The 21,625-nt window shown below is 48.4% G+C and overlaps 1 protein-coding gene and 1 long non-coding RNA gene across 12 annotated transcripts in view; one reads left to right on the top strand and one right to left on the bottom strand.

Moving 5' to 3' along the window:
• Positions 1 to 21,625, top strand: part of FRMD4A (FERM domain containing 4A) — a 586,135-nt gene that overhangs the window by 526,187 nt on the left and 38,323 nt on the right. For 10 of the 11 annotated variants that reach the window (XM_084781779.1, XM_084781777.1, XM_084781778.1 and 7 more), the window contains 3 exons: positions 6,891 to 6,967; positions 11,486 to 11,624; positions 17,784 to 17,925. In XM_084781779.1, the coding sequence (XP_084637905.1) occupies positions 6,891 to 6,967; positions 11,486 to 11,624; positions 17,784 to 17,925 (358 nt within the window). Of the gene's footprint in view, positions 1 to 6,458; positions 6,705 to 6,890; positions 6,968 to 11,485; positions 11,625 to 17,783; positions 17,926 to 21,625 lie in introns of those variants that run through there. The other variant, XM_084781772.1, reaches the window with a different exon arrangement.
• On the bottom strand, positions 1,381 to 6,252 carry LOC311597574. The gene is made up of 3 exons (XR_014779267.1): positions 6,128 to 6,252; positions 4,399 to 5,617; positions 1,381 to 2,275 (listed from the first exon to the last, which is right to left on the bottom strand). It is a non-coding gene; the product is annotated as an uncharacterized lncRNA (long non-coding RNA).

Below are 21,625 nucleotides of genomic sequence, written 5' to 3'. Positions count from 1 at the left end.
CCCAGGACTTTTGTGTTTTGCACTAAGGGGAATAGTACCGTGTAATTACGGGTGTCAGAGGAGTTAGCACTTGCTGGATGCTGGCAAGGTACCAGGCAACAAGTGCAGCACTCTGTAGGAATTGATGCATTGATTCAGCAGCCCAATTGGGAGGCATAGTTCTTCATAGTATTAGTTTTAAAAATGAATAAACTAAAACAAAGAAATTAGGTTTCTAAAGATACATAGCCATCCAATACATAGTAGATAGTATGACTTTGAAACCCATGCTTTTGGGGCTGGAAAGATGGCTCAGTGGTTAAGAGCACCATCTGCTCTTCCAGAGGTCCTGAGTTCAATTCCCAGAAACCACATGGTGGCTTACAACCATCTATACTGGGATCTGATGCCCTCTTCTGGCCTACAGGTGTACGTGCAGCTAGAGCCTTCATACATAAAATAAATAATCCTTCAAGAAACCCATGCTTTTAATGAATATTGTTTTGGTTCTTCTGGAATTTTTTAAAGTAAATATTATTTAATCAGTATTGCCTAATATTGTATTGCTTCATTTTAAAATTCAAGAGAATGGCATTGAGATGGTGTTTGGAGTTGCAATGCTAGCTCTGACCTACATATGCACAGGATATATGAATATCTCGTTTTGGAGGTTCAAATTTAGAAGACTTTGCAAGTTCAGGGCCAGTAGGGAGAACTTTTGACCACTAGGCCAGGGTTATTGCTCCTTGTGTTGGTTAATTTTTGTCAACTTGAATATGAGCTAGAGTCATTTGAGAATAAGGAACCACAGCTAAGAAAATGCCTCCCTAAGATTGTCCTGTGAGGTAGCCTGTGGGGGCATTTTCTTGATCAGTGATTGATGGAGAGAGGCTCAGCCCATTATGGGTGGTACCATCTGCACAAGTGGTCCTGTTCATATAAGGAAGCAAACTGAGTAAGCCAAGTGTGTGTGTGTTTGGGGGGGGGGCGGGGGAGGCAGGAGGGAGCCAGTAGGCAGCATTCTTTCATGGCTTCGACCTCAGTTCCTGCTTCGAGTTCTTGCCCTGACTTCCTTCGGTGATGGAGTGCTACCTCGGAGTTGTAATGGAAGCTAGGCCCATTCTCCACGGGTGATTAGTTCATTCCTGAACCTTGGGTTGGTAAACCCCTTACATAAAACGATGCCGTATTTGCATGTGATCTCTTATGGCCTTGTCTATGCTTTCATTTAAGTTCTCGAGGCAGGGTTTCCCTGTTTAACCCAGACCAGCCTGGAACTCACTACACTATGCACCCTAATCTGGACACAGACTGGTAACCATCCTTCTGCCTCTGCCTCTTGAGTACACGGATTACAGGTGTAAGCCAGAACTCCCAGCTTCCCATATGCCTTAACTCAGATCTCTGGGATTTGCAATACCTAATACAGTGGAAACACTATGGAAGTAGCTATGACATAGTATAGATTTGGGAGTCAAGACGGGATAGAGGACAGTCTGTATTATGTATTCAGTACACGCACTTTTTTTTTTTCAAATGCTATCAACCCCTGGGTGGAAGGACAGCAGATGCACATCCTGTGGGGTGGAGGGATAGCTGCAGAAATACATGCTAGGCATCATATTCTTGCATAGCCAGTACCAAACAGACATCCGCTAACGTGAATGATGAAGGGGATTAGATTAGGTGGAGGTCGGGAATCAACCTAAAACACAATACTTCTGCTTCTCTTTTCTTTACAAATAAAGTAAAACATATTAGCTACCTATGGGAATGTTTAAAACAGACACGGGCCCCAGTTGTTTCTTCCACATTTGTACACCTACTTCTGTTCTCCTCTAGGCTCTTGGATGTACATGACCAAATCCTCTGTATGCACAGCACTGGGAGACTTCTGTGGCACCTCCATTTGCTGCCTCATTTTTATGTGCCAAATGTAAAGATAAATCCAGGGAAATATGAGTGGTAGTGTTTTAGGAAAAGAAAAAGAGCAGAAGTGAAGTTAGGAAGTGGACTTTTGTTGTAATTGTTGTTGGTCTGGGCTTGGCAACCATTCCTAACTGTAAGTGTCATCCACTTTGAGAACTTGCCATGTTCGGAACACACACAGCATAGTTCAGATTGCTGAAGCTGAGCTTTTGAAGGATCGAAAGCATGGTTATTCTTGCTCTTCATCCGGGCTTTGTGGCATAATAGAAAGAGACCAGGGCAAGAAGTCACGAGGCCCGGGTCCCAACATCAGTCGCATACTTAACCTCTGGCAGCTCTTAGTCTCTGTCCACCGGGGCAGCTTCATCTGTGAGAGGAGGAAGAGGTCCAGTTGGCTCATTGGATTCTGTAGAGTGGTCCCTACGGATGGAGCAGGAAGTTACTCAGAAGGGAGGTCATTTACGGGCTCTATGACTCAGCCTCGGGGACAGGAGGAAGACAAAGCTCCCTAAAGTCCTGGGCAAGAATCAGAGTCACTAGGCCAAGCTTCCTCTCAAGTCTTTATTTCTAAGCCGTCCCGACAGCCTGCCCACTACTCTACATGCTCATCCCACAGTGCCTCATAAATGCTGGCTGGAAAGGAAGTCCAGTGGAGCCAAGGCCCCTTCCTCCACCACAGCCTCAGTCATGCACAGGATGTGGGAATCCAATGGACTAATAGAAGCCAGGGCCCAGGAGGCTCCTGCTCATTAAGAATTTATAGATTCACATTCAAGGCTCAAAAACAATCCTTATTAGCCCCTTTTGTTTGCTCTCTGCAGATAAAAGTTCCCCGTCTCCTTTTTATACAGGAGTGCACTCCATTTCAGCACGGGAAAGGAGAGAGCCTGTGATCATAGGAAGGCTAAGTCAAAGACAGAAAACCCTTATCAGGGACCATTAGGGTCCCAGTGAAGGTGGCAAACATCATTTTAGTAAAAACTAACTCCTGATAGGTTCTCTAAAATTTGGAGATCTCTTCACTTACTTCTATTACTACGATCCTTGTTATTAGAGACAGGGTCTGGATGTGTGTCTAAGGCTGATCTGATAGGTTCGCATTGTAAGAGCCACCATGCTAGGCCTTTTGCAATTTTATTTCCCATACAAATCCAGGCATCTGGCCACTCTTAGCCACAGTTATTACTGTCTCTTAGTCTTTGACTAAAGCTGATTACTGAGGCGGTTGTTTTGTAGAGCCTGGATGAAGCTAGGACATCATGTAGGAGAGAAAAACAAAACAACCTGGTGTGGAGCTGCCTTCTCACAGCCACGCTGCTGCTCATTTGTGAGAAAGCACTCCACTTGTAAAGTTAACCACCCATTAGCGAGTAAGGGCTGTTTGCACTAATTGGTGGACTCCTGGGAAAAGCCGCATAGTTAGTGGTTGGAGTAATGGACCAGGTGCCCTTGACTTCTATTTCTGGTCCCTTCAGAAACTTGTTGTGTGGCCCTAGGCAGTTTTCCCTCATTTCTGTGTGCCTTGTATCTTCTCCTCCACCCCCAAGAAAATTCCCACTTTTCCTCCTTCTGCTAAATGAGCAAAGAAAAAGTGTCCCGCGGAGCTTTGTGGAGACGCCCCGCCGAAGTGGCTTGATTTAACAGGTATTAATCGGTAGAACCCCTGACCGTTGATAGAACTACATTGCTGAGCTTATAACTAGCTCCTCGGGCACTGAGTAGCTACAGTCCTTAGGGAGCTAGCCCAATCATCGCCATCATTGTCAACTGTCTGCTGTGTCCTTATGTGGGGTCCCAAAGCACAGTGGTGACTTTACACAGCGGCAGAGGGAGCAGCCCCCGGGGTGATATGTTACCAGACTAGTAAGAGCTCCCTTCCTTTTCATGGGGGGGGGCAGAGGTGGGGGAGGGGAGACATATAACCAGGCATCTCCTCTTTGCTTATTTCCTTATTGTTTTGTGCTATGCCAGCCTGAAAGCTGAGTATTGAGCAGCCAGGGGCTCTATGGGGTGCAGTGGCACGTGAACAGAAATGCCCCAGACCCCCACGAAGAGCATAGTGCCTTTAGATTAAATGACATACAGCCTTTGCTGCCAGTGGCAGCTGTCTCTGCCCTCTCCATCCCTCAGCCTTCCAATTCCTCCCCCCCCCCACCCACACCCCCCCCAGCAGTGCCTGCTCCCTAGCTCCACCCCTCTCTTAAGTGAGGAAAGAGATCGGTCAGCAGTGCTGTTGCCTGTGTGCATGTCCTTGTCCATTCTTGGGGGGATTCTCTGTATGCCTCCAAGCAGCTTGTGGGCTAGAAAAACTGCCCACTCGTTCTTTTCCTACTCCCACCTTTTCTTCCCAGTATTTAATTAGCAATATAATAAACCAAAGTAAAGTTGTGTGAAAACAGCTATCAGGGAATGCACTGTTCTGCCCCTGCTACAAAATTTCCTGCAGAAAATGCATCACCCCTGGGACACACCCTGGCAGCCAGGACTCACCCTCCTGCAGAGCAGTACTGAGGCAGCAGACGCCCCGCCCCTCTCCTTGGGCAGCCACCCTGGCTAAAGATGAGGGGCCGCAGCAAGCCCAGATGGTTTTGTTTGGGCCCTTTGGCAGGCACACAGATCTCCACACTGCACAGCATCAGGGACCACTTAGAGGAAAGGCATGGTTTGTGTTTTATATTTTTGCAAGGAGCTGGGGAAAGAAGGAGTTGCCAGGAAATGCGACCCTCAATGCAGCGTCGTGCTCCTGGATTCTTTATCAGACCTGGAGGCGCTTTGGGGGGGGGCATGGGGGGGGAAGGCACAAGTGCGGCTTTCTCCCGAGTGGTCTTGCCAGGTGCAGCTCCCTTTCCTCCCAGGGAGGGGTCTACCCTCTCTGGTCTGCACATCGGAGGCAGCTGGGGCCCCTTATCCCCACCCCCACTCCGTGCTACTGAGACCAGGACCAGCTAATCATTGGTAGGGCCCATGCAAGACAGATGAAAATCTCAAGATGGCAACAGCAAGTGCCTGTCCTGTACAAGGATCGCCTTTGAACTTACTGTAAGATTTCCAGCACACATATAATTTTTTTTTTTAAGCTCCAAGTCAAAACTTGGGAAATTTAAGACCAGAACTCTGTTGGTTCTGCAGTTATGCTCTCTCACTTGCTAGGATCTGAAAGCATTAAGAACGTAAGGAAAACACAGTGAGATCTGTGTTTGTTAACTACTTGTTTATACCATTGCCAAGCCCAGGACCTGCTGTGGTTGACCAATCTCGCAGGGGCCGGATTGCTACAACTTACTTAAGGCCTTCAGACTCTAAAGCCTTTGTGGTCTTGCCATGCCTAGGTTCTGTAGGTTATGCATAAGGCTAAAGTCGCAGAGTCTAGTTGGGTTTTTTTGGTGTTTATATGGCTGTGGTGACATTTAGGTGAGCTATCTATACCCAACAAGTGGGTATCAGACTCAAAGTGTCTTCAATGAGGGATTCATGGTGGCAGCGCACCCACTGGCTGAGCCATAGTTCTGTGTGCTTAAGTGACAAAAACTCCACTAAGGCATGATGAACACAGAGCCGGTGCAAGACTTTGGGACTTTGGGTGACGTGATTTTCTTGCCATGCCCCTCTACTCAGATCTTCAGAAACAGAAGAGCCTCCAGTCTCTGGCGTCAGAGTGGGATGCACTGTGGGTGCACGGGTGGCTCCTAAGCCTGCCTCTTCTGGTTACCTGTGCAGACAAAATCATTTAGAATTACTCTTGGAGAGCGTGGAGAGAATGCAGCCACTCTGAAAACCGGTTTAATTGCAGGCCGGTTTCACTTGGGTGGTAAATCCACTGGCCAAACATTGACTAACTGTGCTCTGAGCCTGGAGAAAATGGGGCTCATGGAACGCGGGGAAATGGCCTTCGTGGATGAGAGGTGGGTGCTGGAATACAGAGCTGGCAACTCAGCCACTGAGTAGACGAAAGGGGGATTACAGGGAAGAATCAGCCATTCTCACCCCGGGGATGGCAAGAACAGACACCCTGCTTTACTCTGGAGCAAAGCAAACTCACTTTCTAAGTGTATAGAAGGAAATGGAAGCCCCATGAACGTAACAAATGCAAACGCCGCGTGTAAACAGAGCGCTAGCCCTCTGGTGACATTCCCCAAACCGCTAAGTAACTTTCACTTTCATCCAGAAAAAGGCACACCACTTCTAAAGCAATCGGAAGCCGCCCCAATTGCCTCCCAACCTCAAGATCAGCTTCTTTCACTCCTGGGGTTCCCTGGTCCTGTTGCTGGCCAGGCAAGTCTGTCTCCCCACAGGACAGAACTCTTGCTCTCCCCCTTCCCCCTTTGTGCTGAAAAAGAAAGAAAGAAAAAGAAAAAGCATGACAAATATGCTCTGTGAGCGTGAGTCGCCGCCTGCCCCCAACTCTGGTCGCAGCAGCCTCCGCCCTCCAGTGAGTGAGGATGTCTGAGGCTCTTGCACATTAGCGGCAGGAAGTGGAGTCCCGAAGGGAGGCTGGGAATTTGAACGCCTTCCCATTTCAGCACTCGAGGGGAGGAAGCGCTGCTCAGCCCTCCGCGCCGCGCACAGATGGCTACCGCTCCCTCCTGAGCGCTGTGTTCCCGGGCTCCGATCCTCTCCTCCCTCCTCTTGGCTCCCCGCCCCCACGCCCTCTCCCTCTCCTTGGAGGGAAAAGTCCGCGGAGCCGGGAACTGTCTTGGAGAATTCAACAAAGGCGCGAGCCAGAGGGGGAACAAACTTGAAAAAGAACTTGTTTTGTGCCTGTTAAGAAACCTGCAGGAAAATCTACACCCACTGGGGTGTGTTTGTGCTTGTGTGTATGTGTGTTTCAAGCACTAGTGGTAGGTAGGCTACCCGGGGGAGGCACCAACAAACTGTAAGGTCTCTGCTTTGATAAGGAAACTCTCAGCTGTTGAAGTTAATCAGCAAAGAAGAGACAGCGCAACCGAGAACTCTTGAATTTAAACTGCGTTGTTTCCCACCAGATATTTCAATGGAGACAGTTGGAGAATCTGTATTTCAGGGAAAAGAAGTTTTCCGTGGAAGTTCATGACCCCCGCAGGTAAGCCTGAACAGCTTTTTTTTAAGAGTGTGTGGCATACTATGTGTATATTGGTTTTGTGTTGTCCTGATGGTTCCTGTGCATGGCCAGTTTGGGGTGAGGGGAGGGAGGGATGGTGAATCACGGAGAGCAGAGTTCATGTCAGACAAAAAAAGCTTTGTGATGATAAATGCGAAGTGTGTGTGTGAGGGAGGGAGAGAGAGAGAGAGAGAGAGAGAGAGAGAGAGAGAGAGAGAGAGAGAGAGGGAGGGAGAGAGAGAGAGCGCGCAGAGATGCTGGAGGAAGTATTTTGTGGAACTTCGGAACAACATGAGTTATGTGGAGACATTGCCCTCCTGACAGGCAATAAAAGGCTTCCTTGGCAGAGGTGCTGAGCCTATTTCAGGCAGGAAGGTGGACACTGAAAGACATCTGTCCCCAGCGTTGTTAGGCTCATGTGTTTTGGTCTGGGAGCTTGGAGTTTTTGATGTTAGTATTGTAGGTGGACGTGAAATAAATGCAGCAGCTCTTTCTCCTCCTTCCTACACTGTACTAGAGAATACCAGCCTTAAAAACCTGTGTTCCGAGTTGGATGCCAGACAATACATCGGGTTCCAGTTTGGAATGCAGAGAGCCCGGCAGAGAAGGAGTCTGGGCACCATCTACCCCGTGCTTTTTCTCTTTGTCTATTGGCAATCCTAGAGTTGCCACCAGCCCATAGGCAGCAGCAGCATCCCCTACGCCACGCCTGACACCTAGGAAGAAATTACTGTCTGCAGGTCCAGACGCAGATTGACAGGAAAAGTAGGCCGGCCTGGGAAGACATTTAAATAGATCAGATGTGCTCAAGGAGCCAACATAGGTCCTGGTCCTGTTCACACCCAGCCCTGGACTTAGGAGGGGGTGCTGGCAGCAACCCTACCTTGCACAAGGCTTCTGAGTGTCCTCCAGGGAGCTGGGGACTCAGGTTAAGACACTGCCTCCAAGCAGAAGGCCAAGGTTTGTGCAGGAGCCCTCATGCCTGCTGCTGCTGCTGCTGCTGATAACCCAGCTGTGTTGTGTACCGCCTTGTAATCTACACAGAACAGTCTCCTCCTGTAGGCCAGAGTTTATCCCTGCCCCGCAGTTACTGTGAGACTAGCAACCAGAGAACAGAAGGTTCTAGAGTGTCTGAGACTCTGCAGTCAGGTGCAGACAGTAACAGGAAGCAAGAGGGTGGCTTGTTCAGTGGTTCTCAGGAGCCTGGGATGCATTTCAGGGTCTAAAGACCCCTCCTCCACAGAGCACAGGCCAAGGAGGGGCAGGTGGGTGCCAAAAATAATAATCCGGCCAGAGGAGAAAAACTCACTGCTGTTTTTCCAGGTGAACTTATGTCAGACTGAGATTCATAGACATATGGGAGGAAAGGAAGCCGAAGTGCAAAAAGGGGTGAAATGGATTCTACAGCATGGGCCATATATATACAGAAAGGGATGCCTGGCAGGGGAAAAAAAAAAAAAGAACATATGTAGGCCTGAGCTCAGGGAATAAGCCGGCTCCATGCCTCTGCTCAGCTTGTGCTGGGGTCAATGTTTTCAGTGTGTGTGTGTGTGTGTGTGTGTGTGTGTGTGTGTGTGTGTGTGTGTTCGTGTTCCTTCTATGTCTGTGATCTCCTCAGTGATGCAATTACTAAATTCTTTTCACTTTGCCAAGGTCTAGGGATATAGAAAAGGCAGCTAACACCATGCAACACCAGATAGTGAGCTTTTGGCTCTAATATTTAGGAAAAGGGATCCATCTTATATGTGTTTTGAGAACTTCTGTGTTCTTCTGTGCTCGATATGATAGGTTAAAAAAAGACTGAGTCAGCATTCCCCCCTCCCCCCCCCCACCCTCCACCATAGGCACTTTCAGTGAAGCTGGGGACACCAGATGGGGTTTGCCAGGTGTGCTCACTTAAATCAAGGCCCAGAAATGGGTTGTGGATAGCTAGCATACGGTACAGGCTAGATTTGAACCCTAGAAATCTGAGGCCAGAGCTCATGAACGTTAGTGCTACAGCGCGTGCCAGGCTAAGTGGTATGGACCAAAGTTGCCGAGTGACATGGACGCCAAAAGCCCCGCTGGTGATGCACGGTTTTCCGAGGAGGAAAGATCTGAGCTGAAACCCATGGGGTTCCTCGGATCAAAGCCAGAAGGTGAGCCCTCAGGGAATACAGACAACTGACATACTGAGAGGAGGGAGGGTTTTTCTGTGGACAGAAAAGCCCAAAAATGGCAGTCTGAGCTCAGAGTATGACCATCTATCTTCTCTGAGGAAAAGTAGCTCTGAGGCCACCATGACAGGAGCATCACTTGGGGCCAAGACTGCTTTCTAGGCAGAATGGGACAGATACAACCCCAACCTCTCTTTCCCTGCTGTGCCTGCCCCGTGGAGCACAGGAGCCCCAAACCCCCTCACGCCCACCCCATCTACTCAGTTCTCACCTCCCTCCGTTTCTGCCATTCTCCTGGTTAAGCAAACCCCGACCCATCGCTAAGGTTTAGGTGAAGCAAAAGTTGAGGTGGGAAGGCTGCGAGGGAGAGGAGAGCGGAGATAAAAGTCCCTAATGGAGCGGGAGAGGAACCAGAGCCTCCGGTGAACATCTTCCCATGAAACTGACTTCCCAGACCTGATAAACCGCTCAAGCCTTCCTTACTCGGGCGACCTGGATCTTACAACTCTCCCCACCTTTATAAAAGTACACTTCAAGTCACTTTTTCTACCTACTTTACCTTTCCTAGAAAAAAAAAGGAAAAAAAAATTTTTTTTTTCATTTACTCCCAGACAAACTAGGAGTTCATGTGGCAGCTACTTTAATTCCCCCTGTGGCCTGTGGGAGGGGGAATGGTAGGTGGGGGGGGGGGGAGGCGGATGGCTGGGGGGATGGATGGACACGACTCTCCTCTCTCTGCCTCCTTTTCAGTTTCTCCCCCACAGAGCTGTTTTATTCACTGACATTTTTTCTCCCTTTAGTGTGAACCAAACTGAGGTGGGGGGGGGAGGGGACCCGGGGGGGGGGGCACCCACCCAACCTGCCTAGTATCAGGTTTCTAACCACCAAATTTGAATTTCCCTTTAATGTGGGCATGAAGAAGCCCCACTGTTAAATATTTAGCTTTTAAAGGAAAACGGGGTATAGAAAAATGGGAAAATACTATTCATGAGTCCTGAAGGGTCTACAGGTCTTCCAAGTTAGACGTTTTCTTCTTAAAACCATTGACATTTCTTCTGACACACAGATCAAGTGCCCCAGTCATACCCCAACCTGCCACCTCCTCTCCCTCACTCTTCCCCCAAAACAGATTTTAAAATATTTTAAAATATCGAATTACATTTATGTTTGTGTATACATATACATGTTGCCTTCGTGAGCATGTGTATATGGGTATGTGCGTGTGCATGTATGTGTGCGTGTGCATGCATGTGTGTGCGTGTGTGTGTGTGTGAGAGAGAGAGAGAGAGAGAGAGAGAGAGAGAGAGAGAGAGAGAGAGACAGACAGACAGACAGACAGACAGACAGACAGACAGTCAGTCAGACAGGCAGGCAGGCAGGCAGAGGACAACTTGCAGGAGTCATTTCTCTCCTTATATCATGTGGTTCCAAAGGATCAACCTCAGGTCACCTGGTTGGTAACAAGTCATCTCTCTGGCCCTGTTCTCAGATGTAGTCAGTGTGTCCTGTAGAATGTACTTCACAGATGCTGGTGATGGTGGCACACACCTTTAATCCCAGCCCTCAGAAGGGAGATGCAGGCGGGCCTCTGTGAGTCAGAGGCTAACTTGGTCTACAGAGTTATTCCAGGCCAGCCAGGGCTACACACAGAAACCCTGTCTCAAACAAAAACAAAAACAAAAACACAAAAAAACAAAAAACAAAAAACAAAAACAAAACAACAATAAAAGAGAATGTGGCCCTACAAGTCTTTTATTTCTACCCAAACAACATTAATGTGTTGAGACGGAAGCTTCCGGTTTTTGCTTTTAAACTCCACTTGCCTCTCTCTACTCCACAGATGCTCCAATTAGAATTATGCTACACAGTGTGTAGGGGGAGTGGCTGGCTCCCCTTTTCTTCACCTTCCCTCACGAAATGTATCTGTCCTGGATTACCAGACCTTCCCGGGAACATCTATCTAGTTAGAGCAGCACAGGAAGTCCTACCATGTAGGAAGTGCGCGGGGCTGTGGAGATGAGGGGAGAATCATCCATCTTCACCACAGGCAGCAGCTCCTGGTTAATGAAGAGCATCAAAGGCTTTTCCTGCCTCCAAGGTTTGTCTTGGCTCCATGCCAGGAGTTGAGGATCAAAAAGGACCATCAAAAAGTGACCCAGAGTGACCCATCTTGTCTTGGGGCTAAAAGCTTGAGGACTCGGTTTCTATACACAGCTCGGTCAGTGTCTATGTCCCTGAATGCTGTGTTTCTATGTGAGCTCCTCTGTCCTCTTCATGTCACTGGGCTCTCCCTTAAAGCTGTGTGATGAATGATTTCTCAAGGTTGGGGTTCTTGCTTTTCCAGGGCCTCAGTGACCAGGAGGACTTTTGGGCACAGTGGCATTGCCGTGCACACGTGGTATGCATGTCCGGCATTAATCAAGTCCATTTGGGCGATGGCGATTAGCCAACATCAGTTCTATCTGGACAGAAAGCAAAGTAAGGTAAGTCACCAGCTCTTCCAGTTAGGCAGCTAAGTAGGCATCAAAGCAGTTGTTTATATGGGAATTTGATGAGTGGGAACGGAGGGGCTGTGCTCTTGGCTTGAAACCTATCTGGGTAAAGGCTTACCTCTTAGGGCTACAGCTAACCATTAAGAGGCCATGCTGGGTGCTACTTAGCAGGGTACAGCCCAGCCAGCACCAGAGGTGTTCAAGCCCCAGGTATAAGCCACCTAGGGGTTCTGAACATACTTTTGGGGGGCTCTGGAGAGCTCTCAAACCCTTACTGATGTTTAAACAGTGGTATATTGTTTTCTTTGGAGGGGTGGGGGGGCGTGGCAGATAACCATCCTCAACAAAGAGACAAGACTAACCACTTAGGGAAATTGCTGTGAAAAGCCCTCCAGGCTTTTCCAACTGCCAGCCCTGTTTTTAAAACATAAAACTGGAAAAGTGAAAAGGAAAACAAAACAAAAGCAGCAGTTCTCGTTTGCCTCCAGGTAGACCTGGAGCCCAGCCGGGGCTTTGGGAACCTGCCATCTTTATGCCCAGGATATCAGCATCCCCCACCCCCACCCCCACCCCCACCCCACCCAAGCCCAGACAGCCAGCTGTGCTTTCTGGTGGGTGAGAGGGTGACGTGCTCTTGGTTCACACACAGCTTATAGCAACACTCTGGCCTCCCTCCCTCCCTCCCTCCTCCTCCAGGGACCCCACAGGCCACTCCCATTCAAGGTATCTCAGAAGGGCCCCTGCCTGCCGGAAGTGGCTGTCAGCTTGTGTTAGGATTCTGCAGGCTTCAGGTGATGGAACACTGGGCAAGACCAGCCTTGGCCCCTCTTGTGGCTCCCACCAGGTGCAGGAAGTTGCCTCCCCTTGTGTGTTCTCAGGGGCAGGTGGCATTTAATGGACTGAGATGCTTGGATTGTCGCCCTCTTGCCTCTTTGTTCCTTTATTGTGGGCTTTCTTTTTCCTCTGGAAGAGAAAGCAGGAATCGAAAGTGAGGAAAGCTGAAGATACTAAGGGGAACCAGCAAGAGTGAAGCCATTCTCCCAGGTCAGCTCCAAGTCGGGGCCTGTCTCATGTCACAGCCACTGTCTGCTTTATAAAGCACTGATTACTTTTCAGAGTCTTCCCTGGCCCCTTTAGTTGGTCACTTCTGGGGTGACAGAGTCCAGAGGTGTGTGTGGTGGTTCTTGTGGCTCGAAATCCTGAGAGTATTCTACGGTCTTCTACTGATGATGAGGCCTTGGCACAAGCCTTCGGAGCTTGACTAGATCATAAGAAACAGGGCCACAGGGGCTCGACTCGGGTTAGATGCTGAGACAGTGGGTGGGGGCCTGGTGCCCTGCTCTCCAGTAGAGAGAGTTGGAGGTCAGTGCCTAAACACATTGATTTCAGCCTGTGTTGCTTGCTGGTGGGTAGTGACTGTTGGAAGGCTGAACATTTCTCCTGAATCCCAGTCAGTGACTCTTGAGGGCGGGACCCTACCCCACCCCACAATGGAGACAGGAAGTAGCCTATTTCACAGGCTAGAGCAGTGTCAGCAGCTTGGGGTTCTCCTTCCCCTGCTGGTTTCCTGGGTTTTTTTCCCCCAGTTTCCTGGGTGTCTCAAACAGCCTATTCTTAGGGTTCTTTGGGGGGGTGGTGGCCATGTTTGCCTATGAAGGCTTGTTTAAGAAATTTCAGCTGGCCACAGATACAGGAAGTAAAGCCCAGGAAGAAATGACCACCAGTTATTTGTTAAACAGGAAGCATTTTTTTTTAAAGAGACAAACCCAGGATTTGGGAGATGGCTCAATATTTAAGAGCACTGGCTGCTCTTCCAGAATACCCGGGTTCAAGTCCCAGCACCCATACGGCAGTTCATAGCTGCCTATGATTCCAGTTCCAGGGGGTCGGCAACCTCAACACAGACATGTATGCGGGTAATACACCAAGGTACTTAAAATAAAAATAAATTGTTAAGGAGAGAGAGAAGCCCAGCTGCAGGAGGTGGCCCACACCTGTTAATTCTAACTCTTGAGAGGCAGACTGCTGCTTCAGGAATAGCCTAATCTGTACAGAGAGTTCCAGACAAGCCAAGGCTACTTATTTAATGAAACTCTGCCTGCCCTGCCCCCCAAAAAAAGTAAAAGCAAAGACCAAAAGCATGAGAAAGCTTTCAGTTTTCCTTGTCAGCTAACTCTGAAGGACAAAAGAATATAGCCAAATTTCTAAGAGGCATAGAACTCTACCCAAGAGTCTTTACATGGCCACAAGAGCCCTGGCTATGTGTTGGACAAGAAATGTTTGTATTTTTGTAGTACTAGGAACTGAACCTAAGATCTTGCTGCTAAGCAGGTGTTCCACCACCAAGCTATGTTCTCAGCCCTCCATGTCTCCTGGGAGCCATTTCTTTAACCTTACAGACAGGTGAGGACCATGTTCCTATGAGCATTTCCCAGCTCTGCGGCCTGGGTAGGCTTCTTATCACGCATTCTTTGCTTTCTCCAATTAGGGGGCGGGGAGGGGGGGGGAAGAAATTCCTTGACCAAGATTAGTGGTTGGCAAAATGACATGATGTTTGTGAAACTGCTTTAGGAAATATGTGCTTTGGAAACTTGTGTCTTATTAATTAACATCACGATGAGATTAACACATTCCCCTGTCCAATGCTGCAGCAAGTTTAAACTTTCTGAGAAGACCCCCACATAAATCAGAGATGGTGAAACCCTTCATAGGAACTGGGCTGCAACCCGGTTGGTTCATTTCGGGGATTGTCGTGCGGCCCCATCTTTGGTGGGGCCCCATGGATTCTGTGAGTGATTGTCGACAGGTCTGGGATAGAAAGCTTCAGCTGTTTCTGGGCAGCCGGTGTGGGCTGGCATCCTGGCAGGGCTCCACGTTCTACTGTATGGGGCCGTGCCAGCCATTCCTTTCTCTGAAGGGCTCCCAGCGTGCTTCAGGCCTCCCAAGTGATGTTTATCAAGCCCAGAGAAACAAGTACTGTCTAGTGGTTTGAGTCAGCAGGAGCAGGGGCCAAGACAGCTCATGTTGCTCCTCCCTGACACCCAGAGTTCTCTCCCTTCAGGCCCGTTGCACAGATCATTTCAGAACGCCTCCCCTCTCTCCCTGTTCACTCTCTCTTCCTCTTCCTCCATCAGCTCCCCAAGTATGTATATGGAGGGGACCTCCCACCATCAAAGGCAGAGTGGAGAAAGGCGCTGCTCTGCAGTTCATGGAGCCTATGAAGCTCTGCAGATGCTAATTATAATTAATCACTTATATCTGCTGATACTAAAGATCAGAAAGGCTGTGGGAAGGATCCAGTGGCCTGTGCATCCTGGAGCCGAAGAATGACTTGTAGACTTTGGGAGAAAGTATTTGAAAGCTCACACTGTTTATGGGAAAGAACGGATGCTTTCCCTCTGACCTTAGGGTGGTGCTTTCTGGAGTTAGGCCCCAGTGCAGACATCTTTTACTCCTTTCTTCTTTCTTCATCCAATCTGATAGTTACTCCTTCTAAAATAAACAGCAAATTAAGAACAAATTAGGGTTTGTTCACCAAACACCAGGACTGGCACCGAGTGGCCACTTGGGATGTTTAGGGACTCTGGGGCTGGCCCTGAGACCTGACCAGGCAAGAACAGAGTCTCCTGGAAGTCTCGTTGTTTCTTCCTGCCTCTCACCCAACAAGGAATCTATTGGGTCATTGTGACAGGCCCATTCTAGAAAGTTTTTAAAGGTACCAGAATTTATGTTTGACTGCATCAGAAGAAGGCTAGCTGTTGTCGCTGCCTCTGTATTTTGGTTTTCTGCCTCTTGAGATTGATGTTGTAAGAAGGAGAGGAGGGATTTCTTTGAGGACAGGTTGCCCATGTGATTAATGGGATCCTTCAGATGTCAAGGAGAGCCATCAGTCTGACCTCATTCACGACTTGCATCCAGGTCTTAATTTATATCCCATTCCTATGGCAATGAATGGCCTTGACATAGAGTATCTGCCATGGTCCACATCCCAAGTCTGTGATGTGGGCTTTGAGATTCCCATGTTATAAACCGGCATCTGAGGGCCAGAGAGGTCAAGGATCAAAGCCAAGCAGTGACTGACCAGGAGGGGCTTCTGGGTCTTTGCCACTGGTGCTATGCGGGCATGAGGAATCACTGCTCTGTAGTTGTTTTAAGTGTGAGCTGAGTCCATGGAAACAACTTGGTAAAGCGCAGCGCAGAAAGAGAGGAAGTAATGGACTGTGCTCACTCTCCTTGCCTGAAGGATAAAGCGCAGCCAGATGGTGCTGTAGATACTGAGTTCACATGCAGTAGAAAGGCCTTTCCTGCTTCCTGTCGCAGCCGGCTTTGTTTATGAACAAGGGGGCTCTAACCTGAGGAAGAAAGTGGAGGTTGGAATGGAGACCCAAGTCAAAGCACCAATGGGAGAGAAGGAGGGGAGGAGGAAGACAGTTCACGTCAGGTGAAGAACACAAGAGCCAAAGTCTCAGTGCTTCTTCGGGCCGGAAGTCGCTGGCGTTCGTCAGCGCAGGCGACAACAGGCCAGAGGAAGGGCAAGGCCTTAAGGGCCCAGATAGCCTTTGTGGGACAAATAACAAGCCCTAGGCAAAGCAGGAAGCCTGTAAATGAGGAAGAGGGAACAGCGGTGTGCAGGCCTCACCAAGGCTGTCAGAATCTGTCTGGAGCCTTGTGGGTGTGGAAAGACCTGCTGTCATGCAGGAGACACCCAGTTGAGCTCGCTAAAGCCCGCTACCTCTACCACAGAGAGCCAGTGTGTGCTCAGACTGTCATTTGTAGTGGTTCCGTGATGCGTATGGTCTCATGAAAACACTGATTTATAAAACAACAGCAACAAACTGCAAACCGCCAAATAATGTCAATAGGAAGAAAATACAACACATTTCCACATTACAAAGGGTGTAACTAAAGCAGCCTTACCAGGAACACACACCCCCACACACACATATCAGTTTTAGGGATGTAGTTGTAAACACAAAACCGTTTGGGGGCTTTCCTCCAAGCGCAACCATTGGCACAGAGGGTCATTTGATCTGTGCACACCGTGGAGTGGAATTTGAACTGCAGTACGAAGACTTTGTAGATTCAGTCAATGAGGGTTAAAGCAAATCTTGTGACAGATGCTGCTGGTGGGCGGGCCCTCAGTGTCCCAGAGGCTTCTGTCTGTGTGTACAGTCTTTGATGGATGCAGAATGCCAGGATTTTATCATCTATACCTTCCCTGGTAATAAACATGGGAAACAACTGAAGATGCAGAACAACTTCTAAATGTATTGATATTTCATGAATTTGTTTCACAAATCTAGTCTGTCATTCATAAAGCTAAAAATTCATCTCCCCTCCTTGTTTAAGTATAAAATGAGAAACGGGTGTGGTGGAACATGCCTGTAATCCCAGCCCTTGGGGAGACAGAGGCAGGTAGATCTCTGTGAGTTCAAGTCCAGCCCAGTCTACAAAGCAAGTTCAGGACATCCAGGGTGTCACTGAGAAAGTCTGTCTTGAAAAACCAAAAAAAAAAAAAAAAAAAAAAAAAAAAAAGCATAAAGTAAGTATAGTCACACTGTGTGTGTATGTGTGTGTGACATATATGTACGTGTGTGTATGTTGCTAAGCATTGAACCTCAGATATTGTACACACTAGTGACATGCTCTATCATTGAGTTATACATCTTTATTCTACTTTTTATGTCAAGAGTGGGTCTCTCATTAAGCTGCCCAAGATAGCTTTGAACTTGTTCTTTGGTGCAGGCAGACTATGAATTTATAATCTCCCAATGCCATCTCCTTCAAGTAGCTAGGATTACTGGCTTGGCACAATTTTCTATTTGTTGTTCTGTCAAGCAGAGAAGAAAAAAAGAGGAGGGGAGAGAATGTCGTACACACAGCTTGTCTCCTTTGACTACAGTTCATCCCTCCCTGGTAGGTGGTAACTTCACTGGCTTATATTTAAGAACAATAACGCTCAATGAGATTAAGTGCCTTTCCCAGAATCTAAGCTGCAAAGACCACACTCTTCACACTATGCTCTATAGACTGCAGAATCTGGGCTGTGAATTCCGGTTTGTGTAGCTTATGAGCCACCTGAATTCAGGATTACAAGTAGTCAAGTGTGTTTCCTGTTCCTTCCGTAACCTGTTCACCTTCCCTTTCCAGTCCAAGATCCACGCGGCACGAAGTCTGAGCGAGATCGCCATTGACCTAACAGAAACAGGGACGCTGAAGACCTCAAAGCTAGCCAACATGGGGAGCAAAGGAAAGATCATCAGCGGCAGCAGTGGGAGCCTACTGTCCTCAGGTAGGGCCTGAGCCCAAGACTGGCTTCCACAGATGGTGTTCCACAGGAGGGGTTGGGACACCATGCCCGGGAGGCTACTGGGCATGTGGTCTAGAAGCTGGCTTTAGTTCTCAGACCAAAGCTTGAAGCCAAATGTGGGCCTGAAAAGTTTCCTAAAGTGTCGGGATGAGATCCGTGTACTTCACAGCATGGGACAAATTGTCTGAGTTTCTAAGGGCACTCGCTCGCTCACTCACTCACTCACTCACTCACTCTGAAGGCTTCTTAGAATGCTGACTGGTCACTGGAGTCATTAACTATCATCAGGAGTGTCAACTGAGTATGGGTTTGCTTATATGACCTCAAGAGGGAGGCTATACTGAGGAAGGACAGAGGTGAGGGTCAAGCTGCTACATTCTGCTTCTAAGGAGACATTTGGGGCTTTAAAAGGTAACGGAGTAAAGGAGAGACTTGCCATCACAAGGTACAGCTGAATGAGCACCTGTTGCATTTTATTTATTTATTTATTTATTTTGGGTTTTTAAGACAGGGTTTCTCTGTGTAACAGCCTTGGCTATCTTGGAATTCACTTTGTAGATCAGGCTGGCCTCGAACTCATGAAGATCTTCCTGTCTCTGACTCCCAAGTGCTGGGATCAAAGACGTGCGTCCCCACACCTGGCTCTCTACTGTCTATTTCCGTGAGCATCAGGGAGGTCATTTTGGCACTAAAGGTCAGGCGGGCCACATCAAATTTATCTTGGCTTCAAGAGTGGAGATCAAGGAAGTAGTTCATTGGCAGAGCACTTGCTTAGCACACACAAGGCTGTGGGTTCAAACCCTAGCCCCTGATTTAGTGACAGGATGGGAATGCTGTTGTTTAACTGGCAGGACAGGCCTGGCTTTATGGAGGTCAGAGGGAGAGAAAAGACAGCAATTGTTTGGAAATGCGAGCCAAGTGTGACTAGTCAGTGCCTCTTCTGTAGCTGTTTGTTTAAACCCCGATTAACTTAGGCGGCTGTTCTAGTCTGCTTTCTGTCTCGGTGCTAAACACCATGAGCAAAAGCAGCTTAGGGAAGAGAAGGGTTTGTTTGATCTTACATTTCCAGCTAATGGTCCATCACCAAGGGATGTCAGAGCAAGGACTCGAGGCAGGAACTGGAACAGAGACCATAGAAAAGCGCTGCTCACTGGCTTGCTCTCCCAGAATCATATTCAACCCACTTTCTTCTGCAGCCCAGGCCCACCAGGGTCGGGATGATAGCACCTACAGTGGAGTGAGCTCTCCCACATCAATCATCAGCCAAGACAATATGGCGCAGACATGACCACAGGCTAATATGATCTGGCCGATTCTGTACTCAGGCAGATGATCTGGGCCATGTCAAGCTGACAGACAAAGTTAACTAGGGCAGCAGGAGCTGTGTCACCTTGACTCTGAGCTAGGAAAATGAAAAGGAGTCTTTACCGCCTATCATCATTTTCCAGGTCCAGTTCTAGAATTATGTACAGTGACTGCAAATAACTCTAATAACTGTAAAGGGGAAGACAGAAGAGGAAGATGAGCTGCGTGTTCACTTCTGGGCTTGTATTGACCACTCATAGTCAGAAGTTCAGAGCTAAGGAGAGGAGTCTGGGCACTGGGCCTGGAGTGAGACATGGGTTTGCTGTGGGGACAGACAGAGTGTGAACTCAAGTCTCCATGTTGGACAGGCTATGACCCTACCTCTCAGAGACCTAGTAGTACGTTCGCACGCTTGTGAGTTTTATAATCTAACATGTTATATATTGTTTGTCTTCAATGAACTGTCAAAATTATATAAGCTTTGGGCTCACAGAAGCTGGATCTGTCTATGCCAGCTCTCCATGGCATTGACTCTTAACTGGAATTCTGCCCCTGCTTGGAATTCTTCAAAGCCATTTCATGCAAAAGGTGTTCCAAATGGCCACTACTTACTTCTGAGGCTTAGAAGTTTGCAAGGGAGGCTGTAGAAAATGTTGTCTTCTCGTATCAAGGCAAGACCATTCAGAACCCAAGGGTCTGTCTGGAGTTACAGCCCTGCCCAGCCTCCCACCGAATGGGTAAAGCAGAGCCAAAGGCAGCACCTAGTTTGTCTTTTAACCATGCAAAGATTCCTCTAATTCCTGTTAAACCCAGTCTCAGATAAGAGCCTGGACTATTTTATCTGCCACCTTATCTAGTTACAGAGAATCCAGGCTTGCTCCACCCTGGATTCTTCCAGCCTCAGGGTCATGGGAGTACAATACAACCATTGCTTCTCCCTCATCTCACAAGACTGTCAGGCTGCATGAGCCCAGGAATGAGTTTATATTTCTATCAAGTGCCCAGATCATTCAGCCGGTGCTGGTGGTCCAGGGTCTGTGCTGTGAAGGCCAAAGTAGGCATATGGCTCAAGATAGTGAAACCTAGGCTTCTCCACTTTCAGCCTATGACCTGGTCCATCTTGCTGGGCCCCTCATATCCCTGAGGCAACTTCTATGGGCACCAAGTCAGATGCCTATCAACAGCTGTAGATGCAGTTCCTAAGGTGAGACTGACCCCACATAGCCACCAGGAATGGCACTTGCGCATCTCTAAACCCAGAAGCAATCCACTTCTGTACCGCCATCTGGTTGACATGCACCACCAGTCCAGTGGGCTAAAGGGGATAAATCACAAGAAAACCTTCCTGCCGAGTCTGTGCCTACATGTCAGGTGTAAGCATCTTTCTCTCAAGATGCTGAAGTGACTTTCACATGTTATCATGGGGCCCCGGGTAAGATGTTTAGGAACTGATGGCAGCGGCCAAGGCCGTGTGCAGCTTATAGCGGTCACTAGCTCTCAGCCACATGGCCCTTTCCATGTTTCTAAACAGAGAAAGTTCCATAAAGAGACCAAGGGACATGTCAACCTCTTCCAAGCCATACAAGTTTGTGCCTGAAAAAAATGTTTGTAAATGCCAGTTGAAGCTCGAGGCTCTTTGGGAATGTCCCACGCCCACCCTTATGACTTTGGAAAAAACATCTGGGACAATGGAGGGAGGAACCAGAACAGGATGCATGCCATCAGCGCACAAAGGGAATTTCTAGGGTGCGTGGGTCTGGTCCTCCCTCCCACAGAGCCTTCTGCCCGCTGCCCCTCATGAGTGCTTGCTCTGAGAGAGTGCAACCTGCACCTGAGAAAGCCACTGGGACCCCTGTCTGTGATGGACCCCAGGTTCGTGTCCCCAATATGGAGGAATCTAGCTGCTGGTCTAATGGGGCAGCTGGCTGGTCTCCCTCCTCCTCGTTCTTTCTGTCCTCTTGCCTATAGTGTGTTCTCACACACTTGCTGTTACAGGTCAGCTCTGTCTTTTTAGTACCACTTGCCTGACTTTTCATGCTAACGTTTCATTCACAAACCCAACAACCCAGCATCCAACTGCATAAACGGTTTTCTCTCCTTCCTCCCACCCCTTATTAAATGGTACCTAGAAAATGTTTCTTAGAAGCATGTTGAGAACCTAGTTAGCGCGCACGCATGCGCGCGCGTGCGCACACACACACACACACACACACACACACACACACACACAATCCCTAGTCTATTGGCCAGCAGCCAGTAAAGTTGTTGATAAGACATTTTGGAGAATAGCAGTGAGGCTCGTGGCATGCGTTAAGAATCTCCATGTTTCTAGAATGTGTGGTGTCTCCGACCTTGCAAAGAGTTCTCCTGAGAATTG

The sequence above is a fragment of the Acomys minous genome (genome assembly GCF_964271855.1).
Source record: "Acomys minous genome assembly, chromosome: 5".
NCBI lineage: Eukaryota > Metazoa > Chordata > Mammalia > Rodentia > Muridae > Acomys > Acomys minous.
The sequence above is the reverse complement of the archived record's forward strand: the minus strand, read 5'-3'. Positions and strand labels throughout refer to the sequence as shown.